Genomic DNA, 26,450 nt, shown 5'->3' with positions numbered 1-26,450 from the left:
CGACACCTCTCTGATCCCATCTCCTTGATGGAGCAGTGCTGAACCTTTGGCACGCCAGAGATTCTGAGCTGGCACTCAGTAGCAGTGAACTACAATACTTTTAAAAATCAATTTAGGATCAGAAATCAAAATACAGTTGCTACCACATGCTCTCTTGGCAGGCTTTGCTGCAGCCAGTACGTTACTACTTTTCTCATTTACCTTAAGTTTCCTGGAAATATTCATGAGATGAGTAATTTTTTCCCAACTGTAGATGGTGTAAGTTTGGAGGGGAAAAAAATACAACCTCACTGACAAGAAGATATCTTATGAAATCATTAGTCTTCAAAAGAAGTTACATGGCAATCTCACAATTTTAGACATGAAGCAAGACCCACATAGATGAAGTTAACACTATATTTGACTATGCTGCATTTTTAGGAGTCAAAACTCAAGAAACGCTGAACATGGAGATTTTCCCCACAAAGATTCTCCCTAGAATAAGGTAACTATTGCCTTAACTTGCTTTTTCTGTTTATGAAAAAACACATTTCTGTATTAGTAATGCTTTTGGAAGACAGATGTCAAACTGTCTTTTCTAGAGAAGGCTGGTACTTTCAAAGACGGCTATGGATAAACATCAGGACTGGCACGTGATCTAACATGGAAAATCAGGTCTCAGGGTCCAGAAGTGCCTCAGCTGATTCCTTATACCAGATCAAAATGCTTGGGAGAAACTAACAGAGAAAGTTGCTTTAATGGCAGGAGATGTGCCAGGGGAGGTTTATGTTGGACATGAGGAAAAGGTTCTTCCCCTAGAGGGTGCTGGACACTGGAACAGGCTCCCCAGGGAGGTGTCCCGGCCCCAAGCCTGACAGTGTTCAAGAAGAGACTGGACAACGTCCTCAGACACACGGTGTGACCTGTGGGGTTGTCCTGTGCAGGGACAGGAGGTGGACTCGATGATCCTTGTGGGTCCTTCCAACTCAGGACATTCTACGATTCTATGATACTTGCCCAATCCAGAGCTCTACAACATGTTCAAGAGTTAAAAGTCACGTGTAGATTCTGCCCACATAGAAAGTCCATACAGAATGACAAAGACTCACACAAGCAACACAGTGCTACATGTTAATTTAACATACCTTCAAGACTTCTCTAAAGATGACAAAATACATACTGACCTCACCTTCATGTAACAGGTATTAATATGTAAATCAATGTGGTAGTACTCAACTTTTTAGTGTTGGAAACAAGCAACTATGCTGAAGATTAAACAACATTTTCCGCTCCTTTAAGCTAAATTTAAATAAAAGACATCTTCCTACAAGACAGCACGAGGGTCTTTTTACAGCAGGATCACAGCATTTGGTAGGACACCTCCAGAAATGCCTTTACAACACTGCATCAGACAGGTCATCTTCTGAAGAAAATAAAGAACTGGCTTTGATGGGCTGCCAATATCAGAAACACACACTGTTCTTTCCTTAAAACTGTCAGCTGCAATTGAAAAACAAGGGAGGAAAGAAAGCACAAACCTAGGAAAAAAAAAAGTAAACAGACTTGAAGATTTGTAACATCTCTGCAACTGGTTAGTACTATCTGTAGGCAAAAGTGGTACTATCAATGAAAAGGACACAGGCAACTTTTCACTTGTGGAAAATTTTAAGACATTTCTCCCATTCTTCAAAGAACTGTGCTTGTTTTTCACTGATAGGTGGTGCTTGTTTTTCCCTAATAAAAACTATGCTCCTATGACCTACAAACTTAATTAACTCCACAGAGATAATAAACCTAAATTGAAAGTGCATTCCTTGTACACATAAGTCACGAGGCTGAGTGATTATACCAATGCTTTAGCCATCCAGAAAACTAGCATTAAGCTCCATAATGACCCTAAATAAATACTTATCCCCTTGCTTAAAGATGGGGGAATTTCAATGCAGACACGCAGCAGCGTGCCTCAAGCTGCACGACAAGGGGTTTTCCATAAAGCAACCAGCAATCGCGTTACTGTCTCCCATTAGGAGCCTCGAGAGAGCTGTTTGGTGTAAGACATATTGGGATAAATCTAATAATTCCAGTTATCTTCTGTCTGTGTTTGTAGATAAGTTTACCACAGAATTGTTTCTTACAGATTGGATTTAATACTCCCAACTGAGATGTTGAATCATGCTTCTAATTTTTCCCTCAGTGGTGAGTAAACATTGCAGGAGCCTGAAAATATACAGAACATTTTACCATGAGTCTGAATTTCCAGATTCCTTATCAGAGTTATTGCTATTTTCAATATTTGCTTCCCTCCTTTGTTGTCGATTCTTTATATCAAACGTAGGAGAAAATGCTGACCGATAATAAGCATTTATTCTTATTTAGGTGCATAAACATGTTATGAACCACTGCCGCGGTGGCTTTGGGTCCATCCCAAAGCTCCACCTGCCCTTTCTCAAGAAATCCACCTCCTTCTCCCAGCTCCAGGTTCTCAGGCCACGCCAGCAGCCACACGTAACCTTCTTTCACGACATACACGTTACTCCCACTACTACTTGTCCTACCAGAAATGCTTCACAGAGGCTCTCAGCATATTAAGCAACACTGTGGCAATGGCCAGAGGAAAAGGTTTTGCTTGTGCTTAACTTCAGCAGCTTCTTAAACGTATACGCAGCTAAAAGGAAACACCTGTAGCAAAAAGCACGTTAAACAGAGGGAAACACATTTCTCCTTCAATTCTGTATTTTCACGAAAATTACAAGAATTGAGCCTATTGAATCCAACAGAATTTTTTAAGACTCAAGTGTCTCTGACGTGCAATCCAAAAATAACTGTCACCTGCGGATAGGCTGTTAAACAGCATCAAGCAAGTGCAGAGCTACACAGATTTGGCCAAGAAATGCTTAATTGAAGAGCATCCTTACAGAAATAGGGACTAACTGGCAGCAGACACATGGTATTTTAGGGTACAATTCACATCCTCTACATTATATGCAGGATTTTTAGATATTTTGGTTTATTAGGAATCCTTAAGTTCCGCAGTTCACTAAAATCAAATCTTGGGCTTGCTTAAACTAACCACTTGGTTCTACAAAACAGGAGCAGAACTCCATTTGATACAGTATTATTAATAATATTTTGCCTGATGAGATGGTCATTGGCATCTCCCCGCTTTGATACACAAAATCTATCTGTAAAGAAAAAACATTAAAATTTCTGTGCCATGCAATCATCTCAATGTAGAAACATAATCCTTGCTTTTAGAATTACTATAATCCCCAAAACAATTTAGAGATACATAATAGCCTAGTCCATGCTAACAGCAAAGATCCACTTGTTTTCTGAATTTTACAGCACAACTTGACAATTCCAAAGCACTTAAACTATCAGTTTATAATACCAGGATAGTATTTCTTTACTTGCTATGAATCACAGAATCATTTAGCTCATTATGGCTATCCTTTTCCAGAAGCTCCTTTTTAATTGCATTATTTCCAAGCTCCACTGAAACATAAAACAACACACCAAACAAGCAAAATATTAAAAAAGGCAAAACACAGACATAGTAAACTACAGAAATTTCACTTAAAGATGTGCAACCAAAAAAAAGAAAAAAAAATTAAAGCTTTGTTAGAGCTCCAGTGATGTAAAAAATACATTAGGAAATATGTATAAACATGACACTATTCTCGACTGCACATTAGCATGCTACCTTTTAGATTAGTTTTCCATAGAATTTGTGACAATTCATTTAATAGTATCTTCTCTTTCTTATCAAGAAGTGCAATTACTGTAGCCTAGAATGTTGGCAAATTTATACTTTATTATTGAAAGCTAATTTAATTTTTCTTTGGAGAAAGTTGGCACACAGACATGGCTTAATCTAAGTCTTCCCCATATCTAGATTCAATACTAGCAATAAAAGTATTTTCTGCCCAATCCTGGAAAAGCATTGCCATTAAAATCACCTGTAGCTGTTGAGTTACCAACACTGATGCAGGACATGAAACAAGCCCATTCTGCTATCCAATGACATGGCCATGTCTTTGCCCAGAATCATAGAAACATTTAGGTTGGAAAAGACCTTACAGATTATCTAGCCCAACCATTAACTGAACATGGCCAAGTCCACCTCTAAACCATGTGCCTAAGTGCCACATCTACAAGCCTTCTAAACCCCTCCAGGGATGGTGACTCCACCACTGCCCTGGGCAGCCTGTTCCAATACCTGACAACCCTTTCCGTGAAGAAATTTTTCCTAATATCCAATCTAAACCTCCCCTGGTGCAACTTGAGGCCATTTCCTCCTGTCCTATCACTTGCTACTTGGGAGAAGAGACCAACCCCCTCCATGCTCCAACCTCCTTTCAGGCAGTTGCAGACAGCGATAAGGTCTCCCCTCAGCCTCCTGTTCTCCAGGCTGAGCAACGCCAGATCCCTCAGCCGCTCCTCATCACACTCGTGCTCCAGACCTTTCAACAACTTCATTGTCCTTCTCTGAACTCTCTCCAGCTCCTCAATGTCTTCCCTCTAGTGAGGGATCCAAAACTGACCCCATGATTCAAGGTGGGGACTCACCAGCGTGGAATATGGGGGGACAATTGCTTCCGAGTCTTGCAATTAATACTTTCAGATGGATTTTAGAGACAGACAAAAAGAAGAAATAAGTCCCACCAACAAGAATCTTTCCACTTTAAGGTATGAAGAGGTGGAAAACAGCAATATTATCAAGGCACAGAATAGGCATATTTTGCCAAATTCTCCCCTACCAGCTGCAAGGCCTCTGCCTCCATTTGTTGCTCAGCTGAGCACAGTTCCAGCTGACGGACTCCACTGCCTTCCCAACGCGACACAGAACATGGAAGATTTGCTTACCCTTCAGCTTAGGACAAGTCGGGAGCTTTTTTGAGTAAACTCCAGTCAACCTGTATAGCAAAGTCTTCAATGAGTCATGATGTTTGAGGAAAAATCCCACCAGAGCTTAGACAAAGCTTCTCTAATTCTGAAAACGGATTTTTATGCTGTTGCTGCTCACCAGCATTCACCAAAAAACCCCTACAACTTAATTAAAAATTTACAAAAGGATAATTTGTTTAATTATTGTCTAGCAAATCTCAGTGGAATGGAGCAAAACTAATACAATTCAGGTGAGTTTCCATCTGCAGCAGGCAGTAAATCTTTCCACACCAGGAGAAATGCAGGCAGTAAAAATACCAGGCAAGAAGATGCAAAACAAACCTTGAAATTAGGTGGAGTAAAGGAAATTATTCTCCTACAAAAACATATGCTAAAATAAAATCAGAGCAGAACTCTGTTCAAGGAGTATTAGATCCTTTAGAGTAATTTCTGTAGTTCTGACTATTATCTGGCAATTAAAGTAAAAATGACATTTCCTTTGAAGAGGAATTCTGGGAGCAGGAGGAAGGGTGATGGGTTATATTTACAGCAAAGAATTGGGATACAGACTGGAAAAAGGAAAAGAGAAGAACCACCAAATTAAAAAAAAAAATACACAAGAAGGGTGTGAGAGAAGAAAAATGAAGAGGCATATCCCAAATGATCTGTAAAATAAAAAGACTGTGAAGACCGGCAGGTCTTCACTTTGCTCAGCACGTGGTGGTGCTTCCCCAGGATGTCTTCTCTCCTGAACCAGAGATGGTACCACATTAATGGAAGGAAAATCCACCTATCTCTAATCACTTAGGGAATCCAAGTAACCTTCTGGCATCCACAGCTTCCTTCAGCTTTCACTCTTTAATTGATACCGTGCAAAGTGCTCTGTTTGATATCTGCCGATGGTATTTTCATTTGATACCAGTTCATTCTTCTGTTATCAGAGATCAATTACCATTCCCTTGCCAAAAAAATGACAAATGACCTTGAGAAGGTGACATCTACTGTATCCACCACTCCCACCATTCCTTTTGCAAGCTGAAAGGTCCTAGTCAATGTAATTATTCCTCATAGGGAAGCCGTTCTGTATCTTTGATCATTCTTATTACCCTCCTTTTCATAATTTCTAGTCCTGACAGAAACAAAACACGTAGAGAAAACTGGAAGAAAACACAAAGGTAACAAAAGCAAGAGTTTGCTTAAACAATACTCCTTATAACGTTAATTTACTAATTAGCAGAACCTGCCAGCTACATCCAGTACATATTCAATACCATTTTCCCAGTATGTTAGGGAGTTTGATTTTAAATACAATAAATTTAAATTGTCTAAATTTATTAACATAAGACTTTTGGTACCAGTTTGTAGGACAGTCCCTAATCTGCCTCCACAGTGGCTCACAGGGCACTTAGGGAATAGAATTAGGAAGAGAATTCTTCCCTAGGTATTACAGTCTCTTAACTGTCAGAAATCAGCAATTCGGGAGACTTTTGAGCCAAAAGGGCACAACCCCCTCTGCATTTAATAGCCACGGCATGGGTATTTCCTACCCAAGTTTTGGTTCCAAGTACTTGGAGCTTTCAGTTCACAAGTATCTTTGAGGCAGTGAGTCCCAAAACTGAGTTGTTCATTATGTGAAAAAAAACTCCACAAACTCAAACAAGCCAACCAAGCTATTTTCTTCTACCTGCTCTAAATTCAGTAATTTCACTGGGTATTGCTTTGCTTTTCAGTTCTGAAAAAACAGTGAATATTCTTTTCCCTGTCAACCTTTTCTGTGCTGTGACGGCTTTACAGATTTTTATCACATCCTCAGCTCAACGGTCTCTTCTCTAAACCAAATTAAACAAGTCTAATCCATTTAGTTTCCCTTAACACGGGAGCCACGTTCTGCCTTTGGCCAATTTGTTCACAGGTATCATTACTCTCTGTCTAATTCTAGGTTTTTCCAGAGCCTCAAACATCCCAGATCCTGGCAATAGCAGAGTGGATAATTTCCAGAAAGGTGAGCCTGGCGGATGTTGAGTAATCTTGTTCAGGTTAGGTTAAAAAATACTGTCCATGTATTTCATAATCCAGTCTGAATACAGAGAACGTGAGAAGAGGGTTAATTCCGCTGGCCTTCCTACATACATCATCTATATCAGAAACAGTTTATACATTAACTTGCACCTGTATTTTTTTTTTCTCACAAGCTTGAAGATTTCTTGTGAAATAGTTTTATGAAAGCACTATCATTTGTTGCACAACAAATGTTACCTGTGGCCCTTAAGAAAATGTAAGTGCATTCTTTTCCACACTGTTACACAAGTATCCATACACACTGTAACAGGTGAAGAGTTTGCCAGTAACAGTGAAACCCTGACTTTCAGGAAATACATGTTAACTAGAGAAACAAAAACAGTAGTATGGAGATCACAGTTAAATGCAAAATTACAGTTATGAGAAGAAACGCAGAGGGAAATGTTGATATGTGCTTTAAAATGTACCAAATATTATTTAAAAAACCAAAACAATAAAACTAACCCCCCCCCCCCAAACAAAAACAAAACACAAAACCCTCCAACATTTAAACAAATTACTTCAATAAGCAGCACTACGACGACACTTGATATTCAGTTAATCCTACCTGTTCTTAAGACACACATACAGAGAACTTCACTCCCAACTAAACCACAAATGCTTTAAAGTTACTAAAATATCTTCTCTGAAAACACCTGATACAAATACTAGTCCCATGAACAATGATATTCTTTTAGTTTTTCAGGATTTCTCCCCTTCTAGCTACCTCAATCATGATTTAAGGGTACTGTTCCATTGTAAGAAAAAAATAATCTCCTAAAGAACTGATGTGGTATATCGAAAAGCCCAAATGTACAAGACTCCTAATTAAAGCTACACAGCATTATATAAACACATTTGACAGATCACAGTGTTCAAAAATGTGTTTATTCTTGTCATTAAAATTAGTGGGCTAAACCTGAACTCATTCTGCCAATATCATTTAATATCATCTCTGGCCAGTTCAAAGTGGCTGTGATGATCACAGATGACATGGAATTCAGCAGACGTTAAGATGACGCCACTTCACACAACGACCACACAAAGAGGTTTATCTGAGTGGCAAATTTCCCAAACTTTTGGAATTAGCCCTTCAAGGAAATGAAAATTTTAACAGTCAAAGTCCTTTGAAGTTCAGCCATGTGACAGATTTATGTTTCTGTGTCCCTTCAGAGGCCTTTGGGCTTTGACTCCATTTTGAGGAAGCATTTGTAGATCTGCTTTTGATTTTTTTTGGTTGGTTGCTTGTTTGGGGTTTTTTTTTGTGGGGTTTTGTTTGTTTTGTTTATTTGTGCTTTTGTTTTGTTTTTTAATTTGGTTTTTATATGCTTTGAAGGAAAAAAAAAAAAAAAAAGAGTATCAAGAAGTCTCACTGACATCCAAAATCAATAAAGCAGAGTGCATTCCAGTATTATTTTTCTAAATAAAAATCGTCCTGGGTTCCCCACTCAGTGTAATCTTACCTTATAAAGCTAACACATGGTACTAGCAAAGTAAAATCTTAGCAAGACAAAGCAGGTATAGGATGAAAGGAAGTTAATGGATGGAGACCTAACGCTAATCTTCACTAGCTTATTATGTAATTTTTTTTCCACTTTGTTTTTTTTCCCCCCATTTTAGGACCGTAAGACTGGAAGGGACTACCAAGGTCACCATGTCCAGACTGCTGCTCCTCCAGGAAACACTAATACATTAATTTCCCCCTAAAATGTGAGCTCTGCCTTGAGGCGATCAGACTTTTCCCTTGACCGTGGCCCAGAACATCACTGCTGACAGAACCGTTCCCATTTCGAGACCAACTGCATCAACAGCTGATTAATCTCTACATAACATTCTGCTGACATTGTACTTAGAGAAAAGTTATTTTCCCTCCTTACTGTTTATCTTCCTAATAAGAAGAAATAAAAAGCTAATTCATTTACTTTAAATACAATGAAATAATAATTAAAAAACGCAGTAAGCTTTTATTTTCATGTGTTAACAATCTCTTTAGCGTTCCTCAACACGTAATTCATTTCTCCTGGATAACACTAAAGCCCAACTCTGCTTCTATTACGCTTTTCAGGTATTTTCCCTCTTAAGGAGACATCCTGTGGGATACAGGGTAGAATTTGAGTTGTCTCGACGGTGCCTTATGCAATAGCCCACAGTACTCCTTATTTTACCCATCATATTTTAGGATGCATTTCCTTTCCCTCAAATCACATAATTACTACATCATCATCTAATACATCCGGTTGTCTTCCTCGTTAGTCGCAGCCATTGCTGAGTTACCAGCATACAGCAAAAATTCTCCTTGGCCATAATGATATGATTAAAAAGGTATTTGAAGACAGCACAACAGAAATGTCATGAAATTTAACCAATGATATGCAGTTCACACTGTATAATTCTGACCAGAAAATGACTCTGAAGTTTGTGTCATCAATCAACCAGCATACATTTGCCATAAATAATAAGTAAGACTAGTATCAAGATAAAAATCCATGAAGAATATTCCTATTACAACATTCTAGTCTAAAACGTCCATTTTCTCTCCTTTTTACACAGTTGTTTCTCTAATGAAGTCCAAACATGGGATCTGTTACACTTTGTCTACAAAATTTATGAAAAAGGTACAAGGTGCAACCTTCCTTTTTAAAAATTTAGTTCTATTTATTCCATTTAACATTTACCTCCATGTCTAATTGTTTCTTCCTTCCAAGATTTCCTCTTACACCTTCCGTGTGAATCATATTATCCTCATAATTAAATATGAGTAAGCACTTTGTATTCTGCAGTCCTATAGTGCTATTTCTGACTTGTTTGGATTAAAGAAAACATTTAATATGGCATACACAATTGGAAATCTATTTTTTTGCAGAATGTTATAGTGGAAGATATATGCCCTTCTGATTTGAGCATATGAATTTTACTCCATATCAACTAACAGCACTGACCTCACTGAAAAGTGAGAGGAAGGATTAATCTATAGGTAAGGACACAGAAAATATTTGTCCTTGTCTTAGAATTTCTTTCCTTTTCCTTCTTTGAGATAGGAGAACAGGTTCAGATATTGTCTTTGCGAAGTCTAATTCAGCATATTATCTTTATCTACATTTATTGATATCCAAGTCTACAGTTTCCGCACCTACAATGCACACAAGGTCAAGAGTCAGGTTGCATTCAAGTAGTTTTTAATTGAACTGTGATGACCCGGGTGCCTCCTAATTCAAAAATATTCAGACCACGGTTCTTGAAGTCTTTTTGTGCAGGGGCACAAAACTCAATTCTATTCACAGCAGCACAAAATCCAGTTCAGCTTACAAAGGTTGAGAAGCATGTGAAATGAGTTATGAGTATCACTTTTTGCACTTCAGTTTATCAGAAGTATTTTCCTGCTGGACCACAAAAAATTATATCAAAAGGAAACAGGTGGTAGGAGGGAAGAGGAAAGACAAATAAAAACATAAACAAAACCAAACAAAAGCACAGACCAAAAATTCCAATGGCAGTTAAGGAAACAATGTGAAAGATATTGATCAGCAAATAGTGCTTTCCTTGTTCCGTCTGGACCGTCAAGATTAAATCTCCCCAAACCAAGATCCAGCATCAGCACAGATATTAAACCCTAAAAAAAAAAAAAAAAAAAAATCTAGCCCACAGAAGAAGGGGAATCAGGAGAACAGCAATATCTTGCAACTCTCCAGCTGTAAAGACAACATCCCATGGCAGTGAAGGCTCCTTCTCCCCGCTCTGAGATAAAGTCCGTGATCACACAGACAAATTAAATGAAGGTACATTTTAGCCTATTAAAGCTTTTATCCCTTTAACTGTTGTTTGTAGTTACTGTATTAATTCCTTTAGAAATACACTTGTTGAAGGTATTCGTTATCTAGTGTAACTAAATGCCATTTCCAAAAGCTTTGGCAAGACTTAAGATGAATTCCTAAGAAGGCTTTGTCCAGATGGAGAACTGTATGTAATGAGAATAAGCTACCAGAAACTGGGTTTGTTTTATCATTTTCACAGAGTTAATGATCAATATTCAGACTGTTACAGGATAAAACTAAATCCTCAACAGGGAATTCTTGATCTTGTTTGCAGACTGAGGAGACTGATATGCCTGGAGTGGCTTTTTGGTAGAACTGGGCTCCACAGAGATGTCTGTGATCCGTCTAGTGCTGTATATATATTTTGCAGTTGGCAGCCTTTCCACATAAGCAGAAACTTGTTACTTAGCCTTGCATGTTCATACAAATTATCATCACAACCTTTACCTTTTGCATGAGAGGTAAATTTGTAAAGACCGGCAGGTCTGCCCCGAGTTCCAGAAAAATCAGCTTACACTCTCTAAGTCCTGCTTTCCTTCTTCAAATTTCCAGCCTGTTAGTAAGACGCCCACAAATGCCACCTTGGACAGAAATGGAGAGTCAAATGGAGAGTCATGACTTTAGAGAAGAAAGGTAAATGCTCTAACAAGAGCATGTGCCTGTAGAGCACACAACGCCTCAACTAGCTGAAGTTTAAATGTGGCCACATAATTCAAAAAGAATATGCCAGTTCTCGGTGTAAGACACAGTTTGGCCATCAGCCACATGCTGAGGCTGGACAGTCCTGGGAACCTGCTCTGGTGAAGGTACATTCTGAGTAACAGCTCAAGGTGCCCTCAGTGAAGTTGAGTCTCTCAAGTGGAACCAAACCACCCAACTCGGTTACTCTTCCTTCTGGAGGTCCTGCGCAGATTGCTCTTCCTCTGTTTGGGTTGGTAGATAAAGTGTTGTAGCATCTTCTACTTGTATTTGTTTGAGACTACCTGAGTATCGTGCTTTGTCATTTGAACCCTGCAGTTCTCAAACTCGTCATCACACCATGTCATATAATCACGTTCTTGTACACTCAGACGCTCAACACTCTCCACTCGCTTTTAACACTGAATGCCAAAAATAATCCTGAAACAGAGACTTCTTCATGCCTTACACTACTAATGAACTAAAAGCTAAGCATATTGTGCCTTGATAAGAATAAGAGCTTTTTTCCCCCGTAAGAAAAACACCAGTTCCCCCAGTAGGATACAAAAGAAAGGGTCAAGGCTCTGCCAGTGCAGAGGTGTGGCCAGCAGCCCGTGCTCTCCGGCTGCAGCAACACCTTGTGGTTTAATTGCCTCACACGTAACTTCATTCTTCATCTCCTGCTCAAAGTCACTACCAAGGTCTAACAACGTCATCAGAGGTTTCCACTAAGCAATGAGTGGTAAATGCAGGCGATCTACTCCAAATGCAAACAACAGCGGTAGCAGGTAGCAGGGAAGAGGAACACAGGTTAGAGGAGAACAGTTTATTAATAAATAGCAAAGGTTGCTCAGTATTTATCCAGAAATGACATTACAACTATTATTTTTTCCCATCTGACTTGTTTGAAATTCAATCAATAAGAAATAGGACTGCAAAACTACACACATTCAAATACTGTGTGAGGGGCACTAGTTTAACTATTGCCTGGTATCTCTCTTACATTCTCTTAGTATGTTTTTCACCACAGTAAAATTCTGCGAGGGGAAAGGCTGCACCTCATGGCACCTTCCCTTCTGAGAGCGACGGACAGTATGGCGCGAGGGATTTCAGATCAAGGAAAGGATCCATCTCCCAAACTAAGACTTCTGAGATCAAGTCATGCATGTGGTCAGTGCTGCCAATACACTCGCAATCCTCCAACAGAACCAAGGAGTAAAAAGCCAAACTAAAAAGACATCAAACAGTTTATGTATAAATCAAACACAGAGACAGCCAAGAACATAAATCTGATCCTCCCTGAAGAGGGCTTCTGTTTGTTTATTTTAAATTGAGAAGCAAAAAGCATGTGAATTTTTTTTTTTTTTAAAAAAAAGCTTTTTCATTATGCCCAAGAAAGTGGAAAAAAAAAATATGGTATTTAGGGTTTTCCCTGTTATAGAAAAGATATTGACTCTTTTTACTTCTCTTTTATTGTTAAGTCTGTGAAACAAAGTCTGGAACAAACTGCAGCTGACAGTATAAAAAAAGGTGTTGATAATACTGATTATTTTTTCACAAAACGTTTTATGCACACGTGAAAGAGATGTGCAAAACAAAGGGTTTAATTTGAAATCTGAATGTTTTTGTTCTGCAAAACCCCACTTCCCTTAATCACCAAATTCCTCTCAGCAGTGACAATTTTCTGACTAAATTAAATAAAGGTCTCCCAGTCCTGCAGTAACCTTCACAGTTACATGAGATCAGAAATACTTGTTCTTATATCTTGGACTCAATGATCCTTGTGGGTCCCTTCCAACTGAGGACATTCTATGATCTATTTCCCTATTTTTATCAGGAGAAATACTCCCTATCTGGAATATCTGAGTGCAAAGCATTGTTCCTAAACATGTTTTTTCATTTTGGTCAGCTCTGTAAACAACAACATGTAAACATCAAATTTCTCAGCAGATATTTGCAAATTGTGTCCTCACAAATAAGCCTGCTCTAGAAATAAGGAGCTCCAACACATACATATATGCACAAACAATTTTAAGGTTTCAACTCTCATATGTCTTTGAAAGCAAATCACCATGAAACAAACCCAAAAGTTGCTACAGCAGATGGGGCACAGAATCAAGAGGAAAATTTTCAACATTTTTTGAGAAAGACTGAGTATTTTAATCAACGCAGCAAATTGCTTAACACATTTAAATATTTTGGTTTAAAATAAATAGCATAACATATTATAATGAAACACATTTTGTGCTGAATTACATTAACAGCAAAGGTATGCAAGTTTAATCAACTATTACTTAGCATATTCCCCACTTGAAGTCAGACAGGATTCGCACTGTAAGTCACACATTCCTCAGCCCTTTAAATGATCTGAGATTACTATATGATCCAGGCATATCTGTACTCTAAATTACACTGCAGTAATGCTTCTACTGAATTTCTCCTGGTCTTAAGAGTGAAAGTCAGGCTATGAGAAGCAATCTGCAGCAAACTGACCATAATGCTGCGGCAGGTACTGAAATCAGCATTAAAAAACAAAAAAAATTAAAAAATAAAAAAGAAAGACAAATGCTCTCACTGCTCCCACCCCTACTTAAACAAGCCGAGCCAAGCTACTCACCATTCATGGCTGTGGGAAACTGAGCCATCACGGTCCGGGATATGCCTTGCTAGCTCTTAGCCATCTGCAACATAAAAACATCGCGCCATTAATAATGCAACAAGGGCAAAAACGCGGCTCTGCGCTCCCGCCGAGCGGGGGGAACGTCTGTCCCCTTCAGCTCACACTTCCGATGGCAAACAATGCCGGGCTTCGGGCTGCTGCTGAACAAGCTGAATTTCCATTTGGGAGGGGGTGGGGGAATTTTTTTTTCTTTTTTTTTTTTTAATAGGGTATGTGGTGCAGTCCTGGACCTAGTGGCACATTCTTAAAGGAAAACAGTACCAACTGTTTAGCAACTGCTGCATAATGTACAGAAACGGTTGCCAACATGTCAGAACATATGGCTGGAGAACAGCCCTCTCCTGGCAGGACGGACTCGGGGTTCTAGCAGATCTGTTCCAGCTCTCCCTGGTAAATATTTACATGTATCATATTAAAAAACAACAAAAAAAATTTCAGTGCACAGCTCCTTAACTCAATGCTTCTGCTGAGAAAAGTGGAAGAACAATTATTATGCAAATTCATCCATTCCACTACTCCACACACTATTTACAAACACGCTTACACTATATATTCAGAAAAAAAATCACTAATAAAAATCTGTAGTCAGTTGGTTTTCCATAACCAAGACGATAAAGTCATTCCTTCTCTTAAGCTACTGCATATAGACTCAAAACCAGCATTTAAAGGTGTCTCAATACAATTTACTATCATAACTAATATCAGAGTAGTAAGACTTAGTTCATTTTTCTCGCATGTAGCCTTTCAAGAGTACTTGAATTAATTTTATTAATTACTCATAACTTCAAAATATTCACTAATACTTATCTGAGGGATAAGCATAAGCACCACTTTACAAATGTAGACCAAAGACAACGCAGCAAGCTTTTGCTTTGGATGAGATAATTTTAGTCAAATACTGAAATTTATACATCATTATCCTGCACTCTATATGGTGAAACTATTATTCAGGATGAAGCTACAAAAATGAAATTTTTATTTTAATTAATTTTTTAAAAATCACATTTCAGATCCCTTTGTCACTCCCTCTTCAGATACCAAACCTTCTCCCCCCACCAAAAACCCCCTTCACCTCTCAACATAGCCACAGATTTTAATATTAAGTGCAGAAATATCACATCCCCCACAATCCCTCCCCCTGCAAGGAAACTCCTGAACATCTCATTCATGACAAAAATCACACAACTGGAAAGCACTCTGGTTTCACGTGTGGTCAGCAGAGTATTTTTTATATTTTTGTATTTCTGCAATAAAAATTGAAATATCTGGGATCTGCTGTTAACAAACCTCTGTCTATATATTTTACCTCATTATTATTATATTTGTTTAGCTATTTATATGTCTGTATATTATTAATATATCCTATAATAACATCACTGGGTCATCTGTAAACCTCACAGCCACATGCGCACCTGGTCCCCCCACAAATGAATGAAGAACAGTATTTTATTTGAAGTTACTTTGCTCTATGTCACTTACATAACTGTCCAGTGAAGAATTAACAGTTGTTTATTTTTTTTTTCTCTTCTTAAATCTGACACATTACAGACCAGTGTCATTAAGACACTTGACATTCCAGGGTTTTTTATATACATTATACATACATTTGTGTATACACAGACATATGCATATATATATAACAGTAAATGGAATGACTGGCAAGTCCAAATGATTTCTCAGGGTGATATTATGTATCAGCTGCAGAGAGCTGAAAAAAGAAAGCATGGATCTATTCCAAGACATGAATTCTAAAACAAATTGGAGTATTTTTAGGTTGCTTCCAGCATCCCTTCCTAGGCCTTACCAGCAACCTACCAAGAGACACTTGAAATCTATATATAGCCTTCCTGAAAAATGCTTCTTATGTTGTTAAACATTTCTAGAGCATGTTTCTCTGCAAAATTCTGTCAAGGAGGGCTGAAAGAGAACCCGAAACCATGACACAGAAGTGAGATGCTGGAGAACATCCCCAGAATGAACAGAGCCAAGCTCAAGAGAGCCCTGCGGTGACAGAGATTTCCACCTGCATGTGACTTGTTGTAGATTTACAGTCTTATTGGATACAGGCTACACATCTGATCTTTCCTCCAACATATTTTATTCTCTTATTTTCAGATTGCTTTTAAGGTTTTTAAATGTGTAAATGCAACAGATTCACAGAACCACAAAATTTCCCAAGTTGGGAGGAATCCAGAAGGATGGAGTCCCACATCAGACTCCACCCAAGACAACCTAAAAGTTAAACCATGTATCTAAGAGCATTGCCCAAACACTTCATGAACATCAACTGGCTTGGGGCCATGACCACTTCCCTGGGGAGCTTGTTCCAGTGCATGACAACCCTCTCAGTGGAGAACTTTTTCCTAGTATATGAGGAGAAACTTCTTTCCTTTGAGGTGCCAGAGCCCTGGAACAGGCTGCCCAGAGAGGTTGTGGAGTCTCCTTCTCTGGAGACATTCAAACCCACCTGGACACATTCCTGTGTGATCTGCTCTGGTGAACCTGCTTTAGCAGGTGGGTTGGACTGGATCATCTCCAGAGGTCCCTTCCAACCACAACCATTCTGTGATTCTGAATCTTAATTTCCTCTGACGTAGCTTTAAGCCATTCCCTCGTGTTCTGTCCCCAGAGAGAGGACACCAGCACTTCCCCCACTGTACGCCATCATGAAAAAGCCGTAGAGAGCAACAAGGTCATCCCTCAGTCTCTTCTCTAAACTGAACAAATGTAGCATCCTATAGTATCCTCAGCTGCTCCTCGCAAGTCCTGCCCTCTCATTCTTTCACCATCTTTGTTGCCCTCCTTTGGACACACTTGGGTGTGTCTTACATCTTAAGATGTATTTTTAAAATACTTTATAGAACTTACAGCTATAAAGAAAGTCAGACTTTGTCTTCTTTGGTTTGCTGAAATGGCTCATGTAGACCAGGCTTTCTGAATTCCCAACCATTGACCACACGAGTAGGACAAGTAACCCCAGCAATTTCACGCACACAAAATGTGTCAACTCCCTCTTGCTCATTTTGATGTCCCTAGAGTCTCAACTATACCATATTTTAAAATCAATTTCAACTGAAAAATGTTGAGGTCGAAGCCTTCATGTTAGTGTGGCAAGGGACTTTCCTATTTATGAAAGCTCTCCATCTATGGAGCACATCCACTCATCTGTAGGACAAGTGATCTCTGTCCCAGGCTGCACCAAAAGGAGCGTGGCCAGCAGGTCGAGGTGATTCTCCCTCTCTATTCTGCACTTGTGAGACCCTCCCCTGCAGTACTCCATCCAGGTTTGGGGTCCCCAGCATGAAAAGGAGATAGACCTGCTAGAGCGAGACCAGAGGAGGCCACGAAGATGATCAGAGTGCTGGAACATCTCTGCTATGAAGACAGACTGAGTTGGAGTTGTTTAGCCTGGAGAAGGCTCTGGGGAGACCTTATAGCAACAGAACAGAACAGAATAGAATAATTTCAGTTGGAAAAGACCCTCAGGATCGAGTCGAATCATAACCTACTCTAGCACTAAACCATGTCCCTAAGAACCTTGTCTAAAAGCCTTTTAAACCCCTCCAGGGATGGTGACTCCACCACTGCCCTGGGCAGCCTGTTCCAATGCCTGACAACCCTTTCCAGGAAGAATTTTTTCCTAATATCCAATCTAAACCTTCCCTGGTGCAACTTGAGGCCATTTCCTCTTGTCCTATCACTTGTTACTTGGGAAAAGAGACCAGGGGACTTATAAGAAATATGGAGACTTTTTATGAGGGCGTGTAGTGACTCAACAAGTGGCAACAGTTTTAAACTGAAAGAAGGTAGATTTAGATTGGACATGAGGAGAAAACTGTTCATGAGTAGGGTCTTGAGACACCGTAGCAGGTTGCTCAGAGAAGCTGTGGATGCCCCATCACTGGAAGTGTTCAAGGCTGGGCTGGACAGGGCTTTGAGCAACCTGGTGTAGTGAAAGATGTCCCTGCTCATTGCAGGGGGGTTGGACTAGATAAGCTTTAAAAGTCCCTTCCAGCCCAAACCTTCTGTGCTTCTGTGATAACAGAAGTTTCATAGCTCAAACCAAGCAGAATTAGAAACCAGACACTGAATACAGCACACCCGAGTTATCATCCATACCACTATCTGTCCTCACCAAAGAAGAGAGTCCAAGATCAGATGTTTCTAATACCACCCTGTTTGATACTCTGTTCCAGTGCAGCACTCTCAAAAACAATGACCAGCTGAGCCCAAAGTACTGACACAGTTTCTTTCAGCATATCTGAAAATTCCCCAAGTTTCCCAAGCCTGGGCTGACCCCATCTGATGTCTGCACCAGGCATTGCCATGTAGGTGCACCAACCTTAGGTCCAAAACCAAGAGAGAACTGCCCAACAGATCTGTACCAAGAGTACATTACACCAATGTGATGTGATGAAATCAGGATTTAGCTCTGTCATCTCACTCTTACGTCTATAGGTAGATCTTATAATATTTTAAAATATTAGACCTGAAGAGCACCAAAAACCTCCTACATTAAACCCCACAAATAATACTGAAAAGCGTGATCTTACAGAAGCAACCAGGAATCATATATATATATATATATATTTTTTTTTTTTTTTTTTTTTTTAAACAGGATTTCAGACTGCACCAGCACTGAGATCCCATTCCATCCCTTTGCACAGATCGTTTCACTTGGACACCAGGGTTACACCAAGCACACATGCTTTTCTGGTGACAAATAAAAATAAAAGTATCACTGCAACATAATTTCCCCTCATTCAATTTTTTAAGCAAGGAGGAAACAGCCCAGTAAGCTGTAACTCTACACACATTTTTCAAAGGTCTGTGGAAACAATCCTCCCCAAAGAATGGAGCTTGCCCTCAACACGTATTCTGTCCTCTACGTTTCTACACCATGTCCCAAAGGTTTGGATATTATGCATATACCAAAGTTAAAAGCAGCTTATTTTCACAAATTCCAAATGAAGTTCTCTAACCACCAACTGTAAAAGCACCTTGCACCTTCAGGACACAGATGTGCAACATTTATTTACCAAGGGAACCTCAGGAAAATATTCTCACTTTAGGCCAAACTTATTTTTCTTTTTATAACAACTCTGATAACTTTTCATCATTAATTGACCTGAAAGCTGTAAATTTCCAAAGAACCTTATTACACAATACTACAGAGAAATCCAATGCCATATAAAAGTGTTTACTGAATAAAAATACTCAAGAAAATACTATCATCCCAGATGATATAGATTTAAAAATGGGCATCACAACCGGAACACCTCACAGAAAATGATTTGTTTCTGCAAAATGTCTTACGAGAGGTGCTTGGTGAATTCAGTTATCAGCCATAAGAAACTGTGGCAACCACAGCATTAAATCCACAGTGTAACAAAACAGGATCAAACATCCCTGTGAACGCTGTAGATGACATTAGGCCCTGCTGCCATTTAGGGTGAAAACAGGAAAACTTAGATGTTACGTTTAAATAGCAGAACGGCAAGTTCTCGTAAACAAACCATCTGACTAGTCCCAAAGTTTAAAGCACTAATTGTTTGCACAAACCGACCTGCCAAACTGCAACTTCTGCTCCTCTCAGTGTTAGTTATAGTTGATAAAAGTTGAGAAAAGAAATGAGGAGACTGCAAGAAGCAGGGGGGACCTTATGCTGAAGGCATTAGAAAACATTAGAGCTGGGCAGACTGCAAGAGAAAGGGGAGAAAAAAAACCAAACCAAGCTTCTTCTCCATCACAGGCACACTGCCATCTTATTAAGAACAGCCTACCACAGTCTTTGTTAATATTTATACTTGATTTTTTTTTTTTTTTTCAAAATATTTCTCAGAAAAACCACAGCCACATAGTTTTAGCAGGAATGAAGGTCTGGTGCATCGGGCTCTGTCCCACCAGTTTTAACTCGAACAAAGCGAATACTGTAGAAGCAGCATGTGTGGACACAATACGACTCTTCTGCCCTTCTCAAGGACAGAAATACATTATATTGCAGATTTTTGCTTTAAGAAACAATTAGCAAGGACAGAGATTGCAGTACTAGTCAACTGTAACACCTGTAGATCTGGACAACACAAGTACTCATTAGTATTTGCAAAGCAAATAGTTACAGTGTAATAGCCTGTGTAGTTATTTTGTGCTTATTTTGGATTATCCTCCTGAAAATCAGAGAATAATAAGCATTAGTAAGGCATAATAAACCAGCACAGACTAGAACTTATCCTTGTTCAGGACATACTGGTAGAAAAGTCTACTGATTAAAAAAAAATAAAAGAAAAACAAAGCAACATTTTGTCAGGACAAGAATTTATCTCCTTCATACAGTGGAGCTATACGCAGCGACACGGCCTTTTCAAAATGTACTGTGGCAAACTTCACAAGGTCCACCCACTCTGATAATAAATGAACGACACCAGGAACAAAATGAAGAAGTCGATCCCCAGTAGTGAGCAGATCGCCAGCTCTTCCTGCTCTGTCACCGTGGATAAGAACACTGCAAGCCTTGGTTAATATTTTGACATTTCAAGGGGAAAAAAAACCCCCAAACCGCAACATTAAATACTTTACTCCTTAACCCTATAGTACAAAGTCCCTTCCTTGCTCACTGTTATAGAGCAACTTGCTTCCAAACAGTGACTGAGACAGAATGCAAAAAATATTTTTTTCTGACAAATATCTTTCTGCCCACCTTGCCTGACTAAAAGGCTTTCTGAATATACGGACCGTGCAAAATGGATACCATACAAAATACAAGAATTTCTGTTTCTGTTTAAAAAACCTAATTGTGTGGTCAGTATTGATGGGTCTACTCCCTTTCTTACCCAACTGCACAGCTCTAAACACACCCATTCGAAATATCAAGACTCAGTTCAACTCTCTCACCTGTCTCTGGAGACTGAAATAGATCTTTCCTCCCTCCTAAGAGAAGACTTTCCTCAATTTTATTGCACAGTCGTTTAAGGCAACCCATGCACAGTGTTTGGAATAAACATCAACTCAGGACTTCAACCTTCTACACGAAGCTCTTGACCATTAAGCCAGAGCTGCAGGTCCCTCTCCGTCCATACCCCTCCAGCTTTGTTTCTTCTTTGCTGAGAAGAAATTCTGAAGGAGGGAATAAGAAGCTCACTATTTAAACTCCTGGCCATTCTCCCAGGAGACACATACATGAACTTCCTCAGGAATTGAACTCAGTTCTGTCACACCCTGGAAAAATACATTTGCTAACCTGATCCCAGGCACAGACAGAAATTGCCATCTCTGCTTGCTTTGCTTGAAAAGGAAAAAAAGAAAAAAGCAGAGGGTAGATTGTTTATAAGAATTTTTTTTAAAGGCTCTGAGCTTCTGCCTTTGAGAAGGAACTCCAGGCTGTATAACACAACCTTTCCAGAGAGCTGAGCGAGATACACTTGCTCCTGAATGGCTGGTAATTTAAAATACAATCTTGCCTTTTTTGCTTCCTACTTTCCAATTTACAGGACTCCCCAGTCCATATGCTGTTTTTCTAGATCCTGTTTTGCGATGCACCAATTCTCACATCAAATTATTTGCAAGTATTGTAAGAGAGCCCTAAGATGCTGTTCAGTGAGGTCCACACACCTTTGAACCTGCAGTTCTCCACTTCGACATGGTTACTCCTAATTTACATCGCAAAACGTGGACTGAGGCAAAACACAAATCTTTGATGAGTTTTCTCGTATTTTCATTGTTTTCTTACTTCAACCATGACTGGAAACATTCAGAGCATATTACTTAAGAGCTTATCCATCTAAAATCTTGCCATCTTAGAGGAAATTTTTGAGCCGCCTTCCTGTCCTTCCATCAAAAGCACAAGCAAAATCTGCCTCCTGACAGAGCAAAAAAACCCAGAATAATTCTTACATTATTTTCTTATGATACAAGAGCTGCTGCTTGTTGCTCAGCTTTCAGTCCCAAATAACAGTGCAAAACATACAGAACATCTAATGAACTGCTATAGCTAAGCATAAAACAAAGGATACAGAATATGCAACCCGTTTTCTATGCTCAGAAAACAATCACTATTCGTAAAGCTAATGGAAGGTAAAACACTCAGTGAGGCTTGGATTTATGTTCAAGCTGGGCAGGTGTACAAAAGCATCGCAGGCTCAACTTCTCAAAATTGAACAAGATGACAAGTAGAGAGGAGACAGGTCACAAGAGGCCTTTAAAGCAAAGAAATGTAGTTATCTTCAGTGAAACAAAACCAAGGGAAACCGCACAGGAGAAAACCCAAAAATCAGTCTAAGGCAGTCAAAACAAGAGAAATTAACTAGGTAGCATTATTTCAGATGGGCAATGGATGGGTAAAAATGCATTCCCCAAAGCAAGATGGAAGAGTATAACAGAGGTCCAAGGAACCTCACTCTCAGCCACAAGTCCCATCCACGCTGTATCACCAGGAACAGTCCTTCAAAGCATCCAGTTCAAATCTGGTCTCTTAACCTTTAACAGTGATCTCTACAGAATACAGCAATAATGTTTTGACCATTACAAATGAATTTCACAAACTTAGGGAATCAATTATCACGTAGGTTAGACACTCATCTCAACATCATGTAAAGTCCCAATGACCAAAAGTGTATCTTGGTTACAAAGACACTTGTCCTACCTTGAGAAACTCTATAATATTATGAATCATGTAACCATAGAATCATTTAGGTTGGAAGAGACCCTCAAGATTGAGTCCAACCATTAACCTAACACTAACACTAAACCATGTCCCTAAGAACCTCACCTACACCTCTTTTAAACACCTCCACTATTTGTATTATGTATTATAAATGGTATATAGTGTATCATGACTATATTAAGAGTGTAGTAGAAAAAGCAAGAGAGCTTTAGATTTGATTAGTAAAATTCTTGACCTTTGAAAGATAAATGTATTGCTTAAATCAGCTCTGATTTTTGATGCATTTATCAGTATAGCCATAATAGGTCATTTCTTGCATTCCAATTGTAATATTTTTGGAAACAAAGAAGAGTAACTCCCATTTCCTGCTCTTCCCTTACCTCATGTGTGTGCTGTTGAATCACTAACTGCAGATATCAGTCACGGCTGATGCCACAGCATTTCACAAGCTCCACTTGCATCAGTCTTGAAAATTTTCACTAGAAGAGCCAGCTCAGAATTATCTGCTACTTCTGAAGCCACAACACCCTGTATCAAAACATCTGAAGTCAAACTGGCTGCTCTCTGAATTTCTGTTCCAAAGCTGTGACTTAATCTGAATCAACTGTGTTTTTTCAACAATCTGTAACAGCAAAAATGTTTAAAAATAGTTCTCAGGTAATTATCCTCTATAAGGTAATTCTAATGTGTTGTGCTGCTACTGTCATTGTGTTACATCATTTGAATTTCATGTGGTGTTCTGAAAATAAGAATTACACAACACTGTGCTCATCTATATATTAATGTTCAATCCATTATTTTAACTCTAGGATCCAAGTAACCAACCTGGCCAGGCTGCATTCCTATACTCACAAAGCCTTAAACATTTTAAATTTGAAGAAAAATGAAATTTCAACAGCTCCACTTTTACTTTATGATTTTTATGTGACCTTTTGAACATCTGGTGCTAATGGCACAACAGTACCAGAAAAACAAGTTACTACAGTCTCTGTATAATCTCACGATAGGCAATAAAACAAAGTATCCGTGGATGTAAGATGAATCAAAGCCACCTCATGAAATAAAGCACCTATATTATTTTCTAGAGAAAGACTTATCCTTAAATAAGCCTGAGAATAATAAAAAAAATCCTGATAGACAAGTTCATGAATGAAAGGAAAAACGTGCTAGTAACCAGCATGCTTGAATGCTGAGCTTGGCTTTCTTAGGTATGAGACACGAGTAGTTAATATGTACTTTAATGAATCCCATCATCCAACATGAACCAAACTTAAGAGAAGGATGGACTCTACAAAGATCTTAACTGTCTGCAAGATTTACGAAAACAGGCAACCAGAGAAGACACTACCTAATTTAGTGCCCTCATTAATACTGTACGGTTCAGTACCAACATAAAACACCAGGGAATCCACAGGGCTGAAAGATATTCTAAACACACTGACCATGAGAAAAACTCCAACACAAGCTTACATCTGACTAGATTCAGACAGACAGTGCCGCAGAAAAAAAGTTTTCACCAGTGGCACTGCTCACACCTGGCTTAAAATTTCAGCTTACATTGGTCTGTCACTGGAAGGAATTTCGACTTCCCAGTTCCATACTGATCAGGACTCAAAACCAGGCTTCCAGGGGCAATTCAGGCACCTGCAGTATTTGCAACTAAGGATTTCAAAATTTCAGGGTAATTTGAAACAGCTGCTTAGCACTTCCAAAAATCTGGACAGGCACTCTAACAAGAGGGCTCCCCCCCAAAATAGTCTGTTGCATCATTTAACACCTACCAGGGTACAAATGGAAAATGCAAATTTAAAAGGTGAATTTAAAGGGTGACAATATGTTTTTAAAGCTAAAAAGAAAACAGTAACTACCCCATTTCACCCCATACCCAAGGTCAACCTCTGAACCTCAAAGTACACTTCGCACTAAGTGTTTTACTGACAAGTGATAGTGCTTGAAATAGGTCAGTCAGTCACAAAAAAAGAGAATTCTCTATAATTAGCCCTACATTATCTTTGTTATCTTTTTAATCACCAATCATCACCTAAGACGAGAAAGATAAAAAAAGGTCACTGGTTTTCCTGCATCATTCAGCCATGTGAAATGAGCCCTCCAATCTAAAAGCAACGCTACAACTTCACCAAGTCAGCAACCTACTGCTCTCACAGTTTGCACAAAAGGACTATTTTTACATCAAGCTTCCCCCAAAAACTTAAAAACATGGCAGGATCCATCATGTAATATACCTTGCCAAGAGATGTGGCATCACACTGAACTGAAAGCAGCTTTCAGAAGTCAAAATAAAGTAACTTGAAAACGAAAAGTATAGCACTTGCATACATATTTGTGGAACAAACCACAGCACCAGTGCTGCCAGGAACACCAGCTGATGTCCTTATAAGACTAAGCTCTATGATTCTTAGAAGATCTTGGTCAAGGCTCCTGATGACAGGAAAAAAGGCAAATATCACATCCACCTTCTGGAAGGGCAAGAGGGACAGTTCAATGATACAAAAGGCTGCTAAGTCTGACTTCAGTCCCTGGGAAGTTTATGGAGCAAATCCTTCTGGGAGCCACCTACAGAACAAGAAGGTGATGGAAAATTGCCAGCATGCACCTATCCAGGACAAACCAGGCTTGATACACCTCACAGCTGTTTGTGTTGAGATGACTGGCTCTGTGGACGAGGGCAGAGCAGCTTGTTTTGACTTTATGAAGGCTTTCAGCAAGGTCTCCCACTGTCCCGTCAGAGCCAAACCAGTGCAATATAGTTTGAACAGGTCGACTGTAAACTAGTTGGAAAACCAGCTTGACCACTGGACTCAAAGGGCTGTGATCAGTAGCGCGAAATCCATCTAGTTAGAACTAATGATGTTTCCCAGGGGTTGATGCCATGGCCAATACTGTTTAATGTCATAGAATCAAAGAATCATTTTGGTTGGAAGAGACCCTCTAGATCATCGAGTCCAACCATAACCTAAATCTAGCACTAAACCATGTCCCTAAGAACCCTGCCTATATATCTTTTAAACCCCTCCAGGGATGGTGACTCCACCACTGCCCTGGGCAGCCTGTTCCAATGCCTGGCAACCCTTTCTGTGAAGTTTCCTAATATGCAAACTATCCCTGGTGCAACTTGAGGCCATTTCATCTTGTCCTGTCACTTGTTACTTGGGAGAAGAGACCAACCCCCTCCATGCTACAACCTCCTTTCAGGCAGTTGCAGACAGCGATCAGGTCTCCCCTCAGCCTCCTTTTCTCCAGGCTGAACAGCCCCAGTTCCCTCAGCCGCTCCTCGCCAGACTTGTGCTCCAGACCCCTCACGAACCTTTTTCACTGACAATCTGGGCAAGGGGGTGGGATGCACTCTGAGCAAGTTTGGATACCAAACTGGAGAAGGCCTCCCAGTGAGTTTATGGGATCTCCACCCTTGGAGTGAGTCCAAACACAACCAGGCTCTGAGCAACCTGATGGAAGTTGGCCATGCTTTTAGTGAGGGTTGGACCAGATAATCTCCAGAAGTCCCTTTAAAATTATATTATTCTATGACTGCATTTTAGGTAAATAAAAGAAAATGGAAACAGTTAAAAGCTATTTTAAAAACTGAGACATTGGAGATATTTCCTTTCAAGTGAAAACAGGCCAGAATGAAATTTAAATGTAAAGATGTCCAGCTTTTGAACCAATTTTTAAAAGGCAA

General features: G+C 39.4%; 1 protein-coding gene across 5 annotated transcripts in view; it reads right to left on the bottom strand.

Annotated features, from left to right (window-relative positions):
- ITSN2 (intersectin 2) overlaps positions 1-26,450 on the bottom strand; it is an 85,514-nt gene that overhangs the window by 56,404 nt on the left and 2,660 nt on the right. For all 5 annotated transcript variants that reach the window (XM_065632979.1, XM_065632981.1, XM_065632980.1 and 2 more), the window contains exon 2: positions 14,032-14,095. In XM_065632979.1, the coding sequence (XP_065489051.1) occupies positions 14,032-14,059 (28 nt within the window). In that variant the 5' untranslated portion in view covers positions 14,060-14,095. The remainder of the gene's footprint in view (positions 1-14,031; positions 14,096-26,450) is intronic.

The sequence above is a fragment of the Caloenas nicobarica genome, chromosome 3 (assembly GCF_036013445.1).
Source record: "Caloenas nicobarica isolate bCalNic1 chromosome 3, bCalNic1.hap1, whole genome shotgun sequence".
Classification (NCBI taxonomy): Eukaryota; Metazoa; Chordata; class Aves; order Columbiformes; family Columbidae; genus Caloenas; species Caloenas nicobarica.
This window is presented reverse-complemented; position numbering and strand designations above follow the sequence as displayed.